General features: G+C 47.1%; 1 protein-coding gene across 1 annotated transcript; it reads right to left on the bottom strand.

Annotated features, from left to right (window-relative positions):
• Positions 1 to 1391: 1391 nt before the first annotated feature.
• LOC141193550 (ragulator complex protein LAMTOR3-like) lies at positions 1392 to 9875 on the bottom strand. The gene is made up of 5 exons (XM_073662151.1): positions 9653 to 9875; positions 9344 to 9392; positions 7924 to 8046; positions 6926 to 6989; positions 1392 to 1759 (listed from the first exon to the last, which is right to left on the bottom strand). Exons 1-5 carry the CDS (start codon positions 9727 to 9729, stop codon positions 1554 to 1556), a joined length of 519 nt encoding a protein of 172 aa, XP_073518252.1. The 5' UTR covers positions 9730 to 9875; the 3' UTR covers positions 1392 to 1553.
• Positions 9876 to 10955: the final 1080 nt, after the last annotated feature.

Below are 10955 nucleotides of genomic sequence, written 5' to 3'. Positions count from 1 at the left end.
GAGCACAAAGGGGCAGATACCCGCTCGCTGGAAAATATAGAGTGTACTAAAATTGTAAATAACCCTGTTGAAAAATGTTGAAATGTTTGCCAAGTTACCTGCGTGATTATTAATAGCGTGTTTCAGTTTCTTGCAGCTACCGTAAGGACTCAAAGGTTATGGACTTTTTATAACCGGGACCTTGTATGGACTGCGTTTGGAGCCTAACCCAGGAATCAACTAAGACTGTAAAGGACTTGGGGTAGGACAGACCCCCACCTGGTTAAGGCTCCCCGTTGTGCTGGTGATATGGACACCCGGTCACAGGCCACACTGTGACCTAAAGAACTCAATTTGTGCGTCATCTGTCTATTAATGTTTTATTGTTATGCATATTGTCTTTGTTTACTGTTTAGTCCCGGAGTACTAAATTTCACTAGGGGGGAATGTGTCACCCTGGCCTGGATGCCACAAGTGTAAATAAAGCTGTGTCTGAGAGCAAGGGGGAGGTTCTCTAGTCAGGGGAACATTAGCATGCAATGCCTCCTGTCTCAGGCCAGTAGGGGGAGCTGGCTGCCCCTATAAAAGCTGGTACTGGGGGCAGGGTTAGGGAGAACTGGACGACCTGCCTCAGCACTGAGAGGTGTCCCAGAGCAGGGACAGAAAGTTGTGTTGCACCTAAGAGGAAGTGTGGCAGTAGGAGAGCCACAAGCCAGAGACAAGAGGCGAAGAGAGCCTGTCTTGGCAGAGAAAAGACTTAATTTTACCAGACTTTGGTGTCTGAGGCTGGAAGGATTCCACATCCCCCAGCAGAGAACCAGTCCGCAAGGGACTGTATATTCCTTGGCCTAAGAAGCCTGGAGGCCCTGCCACAACCGAAGGGACCAGTAAAGCCGTACAAGGCTGGGAGCAGAAAGGAACCCACGTCGCAGGCCATACAGGCGAGAATACACGGAAAGCTCGGAAACGTGGGCTGTTAGCCAGAAGGAGCGCAGAAAGCACGGTAGGCCTACACCCTCACCCTGACCAGGGCCAATTTCCCCGTTGCTCTCAGACATCCAGGTCCCCTCCTAGCCGGGACTGTTTGTGGGTCAGTTTACCTGTTCTAGTAAAGACCCTGGACTGCAACCTGTTGTCTGTGTGCTCCTTGCTCCTCCAGCACTACCAGCACTGGGACTCTCACTACCATCACTCCCACCATCCACTATACTGCCCTGGGGCCGCACTCTTCCCGTGAGGAGTCACACTACCCTAGCTGCACACCTCATCAGCCCCAGCGGTCTGCATGCAGCGGCGGTTCTTAATAACCGCAATCCACGGGTGGCGTAGTCGGACATAAACATCAGCACATAACGGACTGCCACTGGCCTGACCACCCTGAGCCACGGAACCGGGTTGCCACTACTACCCCCATCGTTCCCCTTTCGCCCGGATCCGAGTGCCCCACGGCCCAGGGGGCGAGTCATAACCACAACTGGATCCATCTCTGCAGTGGATAAGCTCCTTCACTTAGAGGGAATGTGAAATGTTAGGGCTGATGCACCCTAGAAATCCAGCAGTTCTCCTTCATTTCTCTAGCAGAGAGGAATATTACTCAGTGCACTGGCAGAACTACAAGTACAAAGTGTTTCATTGCTTTGGAAATGGCAACCTTTTTTTTTTTCCCCACACCAAAAGTTCATGACTTCTTTTGAGGACCACGCAGATGAAGAATTCTCCACCACTTGCCGAAGCTCTTCAAACAAGGGGCCAAGTTCTTTTTCCAAACTAAGGATTAGACCTAAAAAAAAAAAAAAAATATATGAATAAATAGTGAAAATTGAATGCAGAAGTCCATATTTCTATGTATATTCCAGCTGTTGGCAGACTACAAGCTGCTGTAGACAATATGTGTACTCCGATTTCAGGGCAGAAAGTGGGAACCTGAAACTTTCCATCATCCGGCATAAAACTGCATCAAACGGTAGAAATGAGAGGAACCTGTTCTGGGAACTGCTCTTTGTCCAACTGCTTAAAGGGGATATTGAGTGAAGACAAGTTCTGTAACTTACTGATCGTGGAGGTCGTGTCGCACTGTTTGGAAGCAGAAGGAACTTTAATCCTCATTACAAAATGAAACTAATATTATGCAGATAGAACTAAAACTTGACTATGTTGAGCCAGTTGTGACATTTGTTAGTGGCTGATAACTGGTCAGTGATGACTAGCCCACTGTGTAATCTTAGTTCAGGTGGACAATATAGTAGACATAGTGCTGGATGCGTCTGAGACTGGTTATTGATGGCATTTGTTGTGCAGTGTAATTACTATTGTAGTGGCTTCCATTCAGAGCACACATGAAGCCAATACATTTTGGCTAAAGGGATTCTCCAAAGACGAGTTATCACTTATTGATTAGTGGGGGCAAATCAAGAAATTTTTATCCCCAACAGGGTACTTTTATCCTCTTTAAAGTTCATCAGCAGTGCACATGCCTGATTGCAGGACCATTCGTTCTCTATGGGGCGGCCAGAAAAAGCCGAATGCAGCATTCCACAGCCCACAGGGAATGAGTAGAGCAGCGGTCAACCATCTTTCTAATGGGCATGAAAGTGCCCCCTTTTACCAATCGGTGCAGGTTGCAGTGGTCATACCTCCACCGATCAATCAGTTATCAGCTACCTTGTGCATAGGCGGTTACTTGTTTTCACCAGACAGATTTTAAGCAAATGTTTGATGTGAGAGTCAATTTAGATCCATTGCTTCCATTCAGCTGAATGATGGGCGTGCTATCCTCTGAAGAATAGGACACCCGTATTATAGTCCAGGAAAGCGGGCACAAGTTGCAAGTGGATCTGCCAGGACTAGTGTTGAGAATTGGAGACCAGAGCACTTTTTTGACGTTAAGTATAAGTTATATATTTTTCTAAACACATCTAAAAATATTTTAAGGACACTTTACTAGTATTTTTTGTTGTTGTTATTGCACTGACTGCACATTTTAAATTATCTTTGTGTAAGGACCACATCACACCATTACTGGATACAGAACATCTACAGTATCATTAAGGGATCAGTAGTTGTATCTCATCAACTCTGACAAGAACCAAGAACCATTTCATGTAAATTGGGACAGGGTAGATTGGATTTTCTCCTCGGCTTCCAGTTGAGAAATTCTTCTTTCACAACAGACATACAGTACAGACCAAAAGTTTGGACACACCTTCTCATATAAAGATTTTTCTGTATTTTCATGACTTTGAAAATTGTACTTTCACACTGAAGGCATCAAAACTATGAATTAACACATGTGGAATTATATACTTAACAAAAAAGTGTGAAACAACTGAAAATATGTCTTATATTCTAGGTTCTTCAAAGTAGCCACCTTTTGCTTTGATGACTGCTTTGCACACTCTTGGCATTCTCTTGATGAGCTTCAAGAGGTATTCACCGGAAATGGTCTTCCAACAATCTTGAAGGAGTTCCCAGAGATGCTTAGCACTTGTTGGTCCTTTTGCCTTCACTCTGCGGTCCAGCTCACCCCAAACCATCTCGATTGGGTTCAGGTCCGGTGACTGTGGAGGCCAGGTCATCTGGTGTTGCACCCCATCACACTCCCTCTTGGTCAAATAGCCCTTACACAGCCTTGGAGGTGTGTTTGGGGTCATTGTCCTGTTGAAAAATAAACGATGGTCCAACTAAACACAAACCGGATGGAATAGCATGCCGCTGCAAGATGCTGCGGTAGCCATGCTGGTTCAGTATGCCTTCAATTTTGAATAAATCCCCAACAGTGTCACCAGCAAAGCACCCCCACACCATCACACCTCCTCCTCCATGCTTCACGGTGGGAACCAGGCATGTAGAGTCCATCCGTTCACCTTTTCTGCATCACACAAAGACACGGCGGTTGGAACCAAAGATCTCAAATTTGGACTCATCAGACCAAAGCACAGATTTCAACTGGTCTAATGTCCATTCCTTGTGGTGTTTAGCCCAAACAAGTCTTTTCTGCTTGTTGCCTGTCCTTAGCAATGGTTTCCTAGCAGCTATTTTACCATGAAGGCCTGCTGCACAAAGTCTCCTCTTAACAGTTGTTGTAGAGATGTGTCTGCTGCTAGAACTCTATCCTCAGAAGCAGAGGTGACTCTTGGTCTTCCTTTCCTGGGGCGGTCCTCATGTGAGACAGTTTCTTTGTAGCGCTTGATGGTTTTTGCAACTGCACTTGGGGACACTTTCAAAGTTTGCCCAATTTTTCAGACTGACTGACCTTCATTTCTTAAAGTAATGATGGCCACTCGTTTTTCTTTACTAAGCTGCTTTTTTCTTGCCATAATACAAATTCTGAGAGTCTATTCAGTAGGACTATCAGCTGTGTATCCACCAGACTTCTGCACAACACAACTGAAGGTCCCAACCCCATTTATAAGGCAAGAAATCCAACTTATTAAACCTGACAGGGCACACCTGTGAAGTGAAAACCATTTCCGGTGACTACCTCTTGAAGCTCATCAAGAGAATGCCAAGAGTGTGCAAAGCAGTTGTAATGCACACGCCCGGGATGAGAGGCGTGGATTCCACTGGACCGTGCCGGAGAGTGAATGCCTGGAGGGGCGTAACTAGGTATTCACCCGATCCGACCAGGGTCGCACGACGGCATACGACGCCAGTGCACCAAGGAGGAACCGAGCAGAGGGACCAGGTGCTACTCCAGGACAGACCCCGGACACGGCTGTTGACCCACACAGGGGAATACAGGAACAGACTGGTTAGACTGGCACACAGACTGGTGGGTATAGGCAGGCACGACTGGTATGCAGGCAGGCGGGTATGCAGGCAGGGGGGTACAGGCAAGCACGGCTAGAGTGCAGACAGGGAGGCGCTAGCAGGTAGGAACACAGGCGGGATAGGACCCAGTACACACTGGGACTCAGGAACAGAACCACAGATGTGGCGGACAAACACAGCAGAGTGAGGCCGCCCAGAGAGGTGAGCGAGAGCAGGGCAGGACGAGACCGCCTAGAGCGGTGAGCGAGAGCAGGGCAAGACGAGACCGCCTAGAGCGGTGAGCGAGAGCAGGGCAGGACGAGACCGCCTAGAGCGGTGAGTGAGAGTAGAGCAGGACGAGGCCGCCTGGAGCGGTGAGCAAGAGTAGAGCAGGACGAGGCCGCCTGGAGCGGTGAGCAAGAGTAGAGCAGGACGAGGCCGCCTGGAGTGGTGAGCAAGAGTAGAGCAGGACGAGGCCGCCTGGAGCGGTGAGCAAGAGTAGAGCAGGACGAGGCCGCCTGGAGCGGTGAGCAAGAGTAGAGCAGGACAAGGCCGCCTGGAGTGGTGAGCAAGAGTAGAGCAGGACAAGGCCGCCTGGAGCGGTGAGCAAGAGTAGAGCAGGACAAGGACATCTGGAGCAGTGAGCAAAGGGAGAGCAGGCTAGAACCGCCGGAGCGGTGAGAAAAGGCAGAGCAGGCTAGAACCGCCGGAGCGGAGAGCAAAGGCAGAGCAGGCTAGAACCGCCGGAGCGGTGAGCAAAGGCAGAGCAGGCTAGAACCGCCGGAGCGGTGAGCAAAGGCAGAGCAGGCTAGAACCACCGGAGCGGTGAGCAAAGGCAGAGCAGGCTAGAACCGCCGGAGCGGTGAGCAAAGGCAGAGCAGGCTAGAACCGCCGGAGCGGTGAGCAAAGGTAGAGCAGGCTAGAGCCGCCGGAGTGGTGAGCAAAGGCAGAGCAGGCTAGAACTGCCGGAGCGGTGAGCAAAGGCAGAGCAGGCTAGAACCGCCGGAGCGGTGAGCAAAGGCAGAGCAGGCTAGAACCGCCGGAGCGGTGAGCAAGGCAGAGCAGGCTAGAACCGCCGGAGCGGTGAGCAAGGCAGAGCAGGGGGGACAGGGCTCTGTTCACTCAGAACAGACAAGAAGGGAAAGGCAGAACCAGATACCCACAGGGTACTTGCAGTGAAGTAGCGAGTGGACCACAAACTCACAAACGGGAGTACAGTGACAACGAGCAGGAGTAAGGTACGAGTTCAGACTCTGCAGAAAAAGGAAAGGTACGGACATAGAGAAACACGGGAAAACAGGCTAGAAGATTATACAGACAAGAACAGACACAGTAGCAAGATACAGGAGCGGGTCTAGGAATGCAGCCCCTAGAAGGTGGGAACAGGCCAGGAGCGTGTTCAGACAGGACAGACTAGATACAGGAGCGGGTCTAGGAATGCAGCCCCTAGAAGGTTGGAGGAACAGGCTAGGAGCGTGTTCAGACAGGACAGACAAGATACAGGAGCAGGTCTAGGTATGCGGCCCCTAGAAGGCGAGACGAACAGGCAAGGAGCGTGTTCAGACAGGCCTGGAAATACAGCCTCCAGGATAGGCAGACAAGAGAACACAGAAGGGGACCTGGCACATTCAGAGTGAAAGACCACAATGAATGAAACACAATGCTCAGGCAGGGATTCATTGGAGCAGCTGGGTTAAATACCAGATGACAGACAGAAATAGGCTGGGCACGCACAAGGGGTGTGCCTGCAGCAGGTACAAAAAGCAGGAAGTGATCGGGCGCCGCCCTTAAGCAGCAGACACAGAGGCAAGCAGACAGCATGGAGGGAAGCCAGGCTAGCAGACTGGACTGGAGATCAAGTGCGCGCTCTTGCACAGTGGGAGATGGACCACTATGCAAGGACGCCGCCAGGTATGTTACAGCAGTCATCAAAGCAAAAGGTGGCTACTTTGAAGAACCTAGAATATAAGACATATTTTCAGTTGTTTCACACTTTTTTGTTAAGTATATAATTCCACATGTGTTAATTCATAGTTTTGATGCCTTCAGTGTGAATGTACAATTTTCAAAGTCATGAAAATACAGAAAAATCATTAAATGAGAAGGTGTGTCCAAACTTTTGGTCTGTACTGTACACTGCACCTTTTATCGGGCTAGACATGTAAATACAATGTAAATAATACAGAAGAACGCCTACCTGTATTGGCATTGCTGCTAGCTATGAAGCTCACAACCAACGGCAATCTGTTAAACTGGACAACCTGAAACACAAATCAATGACTTACAGACAATAGAAATGAAGTGATACTTATAACCTCCATATTTCCATGCTGCTTAAAGGCGTTTTCTATTGTGTAAATGATGCTTTACTGTACAATGAACATGGAAAACACTTCCAATGGATCCCTATGAACCGTAATGTGAGGTATGCATGGAGAAAGTGACTTGTGGACCACAAAGAAAACACAGTGAGATCCAGTTAATGTCAGTGCAATGAGGACTGAAACAGCAATTCTAAAAGGAGGATGGGCCTATTAATATGTCTATTAACACCGGCACTTTACACACAATCCTCATAACAAATGGAATTAAAACAAAGTGTTTCATCAGGGTTTAGCTTGTTCTTGGACCCCACGCTTTACTCCCCCTCCCCAGGTGCAGGGCTGAGTCTCCACCATAGCTCTCGGTAACAGATATGGGCTGCAGCGCTGACGTCATGTCGACAGCACACCAGCAAATCAGAGAGCTCAGTGGCTTGGCGGTGTAGACAAAACACCCCACTCAAAACACCTGAGCTCACTGACTGGCTGCCAAGCTGCTGATGTGACATCGGCCCCGCAGGTAATACTGGACACATGGAGCAGCCGGAGAGGCTCAGCACCGGACCGGAAGAGGGTGGCTTACACCAGACAATTTTACAATCGTTTTATAACAAACTGCACCCAGGGATCACGATTTTCTGATTTGGGACAATCTCTTTGAGAACTTTGGAAAATATTTACAATCTACATATCTAAAGCCAACTGTATAGCAGGTCAGACAGACCTGCCCGAAAATACCTGCCCCCAAAAAACTCTAAACCAGAAGATGATACCACTTGAATCTGGTTGGGATGAGCATGTCCATCACCACCACCGATCGTGATAATCACACCTGATGCTCACAAAGCCGTCCTGGGTCTACAGCCTTACCTACCTGATACGTGGTGTAGTAACATATGATGCTTTTGTTTTCGGAGAGTCCCAGCTTGCTTCCCTGGTCAGTGGCCAGTGCAAATGTGGATAGGAAACATGGCCTCAGAGCATGTTCAGGGGAATTCTCATTTGCAACTGATAAAGAAAACAGCAATAAGTGTTTGAATGTGAACATTTCTATAATCCAGTCTCCTACTTTTGGTTGATGAGGTACAAGCAGCCCAAAATGGCTGTACACAAATAGAGGGTCCTGGTTTGGCTTTATAGCCCAAGTCATGTGGCATGGCTCTTTACAACTCTGGAGCAAATGCATGTACCTGTATGTTCGTACTGGGGTCTGCATGTGTGGAGGGGGCTCAGCTTGCGCCATATACCGGCTGCTATACAGCCACCATCAGTCTTCAGCAGCAGCGCTTGTTCCAGTCGCTGATGTTTAACTGCCTAGGCGCTGCTGTCAATCACTGGCAGTGGCAGTTAAATAGAGCAATCATAGTTTTGCAGTATATAGAAAAAGCAAAGGATCACAGGTTTTCAAGTCCTCTAAGCGGACTAAAAAATAAAGTAAACTAATTGTATTAAGATTCATATCACCCTCTTTTTCCTTTTAAAAATAATGAAAGTGGTTTCCAACTTCAGATTTTGATGCAGTTTTTGAAGCCAAAACCAAGAGTGGATTAAAAAAAGAGACATCTACCATTTATTATTCATTTCTGGCTTTAGCTACAAAAACCGCTTAAAAAAAAAAAAAAAATCTCAACATGGAAACAAACCCATCCACTACTTTTACATTGATGCCCCATGCGTAGGATAGAGCATCAATGTCTGATCAACTGGGGTCCCACAACCAGCACCCCTGATGATCAGCTGTAATCGGTGCTGCCGGACGGAAGTGCTTACTTGCAGATCTTGGCCGCCTAGTTGTAGTGGCCGCCGTGGAGTACTACACATCCGCCTCTTATTAAATTGAACTGAATAGGAGGCGAATGTGAAGTACCCTGTGGTGGCCACTACAACTTGATGGCCAAGCTCCGCAAGTAAGCACTTACAGCCAGCGGCACCGATAACAGCGGATCGGCGGGAGTGCCGGGTGTGGGACCCCAACCGACCAGACATTGATGTCCTATCCTATGGATAGGGCATCAATGTACACGTAGTGGACAACTTCTTTAATCTCAATTATCATTATGGCTGAAATTATTAGATTGAGTTCCAATATTGGCAGGAACAAATCTGCTGGTCAGATAGTTGCTTGTGCGCTCACCAGTGGTTCATCATATCCGCATCATTAATTTGGAAGTTTGAGATAACAGTTGAGGTGTGTAACCTAGCTGTAAGAGTGGGTATAAGGGCAGAGAACCACATTGCAGCAGAACTGCATGCCGAGACATGCATGTCCATTCTAGTTCCTTACCATTAATTACAGGTACCCCATCTCTGTCTGACACTACAATGGCATGAAGTCCTTCAACACTAATAAAAAAACAATCAAAAGGTTATGTTAGTAATAGACATAATTTACTACACACCTCACATCAGAATGACCATTGTTAACGAGCCAACGCATGGGCATTGGTATCAGAAATAAAGGCCCCAGAGACCAGGCTGTATCGTCAGAGAGAGGAGGGCAGGAGTTTTGTTATTCAGACCTTGGGAGTTGAGGTCTTAAATTATTAAATATAATTACATAATAGCAATCATTAATCATACGAAAAACTATGGAAAGAAAGTACCTTGGAAGTTTTTTGTAAAGGAACCTTCTCAAGTCCTTGGAAAAGAAAAGAAAAAGCAGATGAGTATGGGTACCCATATCTAACCAAGAACAGGATGGCGGGCTTCAGAATGTTAGCCAATGCAAAGTGGAACTCCTGTACTCCTGACAGGCAGAGGCCCGGGAGGTAACACCATCACCTATCCAGCTATTATGGCATATCCTGTGCATATACCATGAATGCTGGAGATTAAAAAACCCTTTGATACGAGAGATCAACCCTAAGCTTTCATAATATTGGATGTTAAGATAAAAAAAATGTAGTAGATAAACCACTTCCCGTCAAAGCACTTCCTAATGGAACATGCCCATTGACATTAGGACTTGCATCTTCATCCTGGAATCATGATCCCAGGGCTCCATCCAACAGTGCTCACTACCCACATCAAGCAGGGACCCAGCAGTGAAAGGGTGCACTGTCAGCACTCTGCCGCTGCTCCGTTAACTCCTTACATGCCATGGTCACTGGAGATATTAGATCCGACTGGAGACCCCATCTAATAGGCGGCCTGCCAATATAACACACACAGGCTGGACATTGAACTGCACTAATGGATTATTTATGCAACTAACGCATTGCGTGTTCCCGTTGTGAAACTAATCATTTACAAAAATGTTGAAAAACAGGTTTTGTTTTCCCAATAATTTTTTTTTATCAAATAAAAAACAAATTCCAACAAAAAAAACACACACATTTGTCATTTTATCACAAAAATAAGGATGACCAAAAAGACTTACATATCCCAAAATAGTACCAATAAAACACGTTATGATCCTAAGAATATGAAAACAATAAAACAGAAAAAAAAGATTTATTTTTACAGAGGCGTGTACTCATTTGTGGGATCCCGATCCATCAGCCAAGTCAGTAGTCTCTGGCCTCTGGATAGGAGGCTCGCAAATCTCTTACTTTGGAGGGGTCCCTAACGTGGCTTTTGATTAGTCTGGCTGGTGCAACGTCATTAATGTGTCATCAGTAGTGTTGAGCATCCGATGCTGAAATATCGGGTATCGGCCGATATTCGCGGTATCGGAATTCCGATACTTTTGCAATATCGTATACCGGAATCGGAAGTTTCCATAATGCAATGAGCCAGTTTCATTTTATTCAGCCAATGAGGATCCTAAGAAGTGTGGGCACATCCTGTTAGGCATGTAGGCATGTTAACTAATGGGATAGCTGTGATTGGCTGCTGAAATGATGTCATGATGCACTATAAAAGCCGCCGCCACCATTTTGAGCTCACTCTGCTGTGAATTCAGTT

This window comes from Phyllobates terribilis, unplaced genomic scaffold (genome assembly GCF_046119375.1).
Source record: "Phyllobates terribilis strain yellow unplaced genomic scaffold, ASM4611937v1 Scaffold_66__1_contigs__length_7565176, whole genome shotgun sequence".
Classification (NCBI taxonomy): domain Eukaryota; kingdom Metazoa; phylum Chordata; class Amphibia; order Anura; family Dendrobatidae; genus Phyllobates; species Phyllobates terribilis.
Note: the sequence above shows the minus strand (reverse complement) of the source record. Positions and strands in the feature narration are given on the sequence as shown.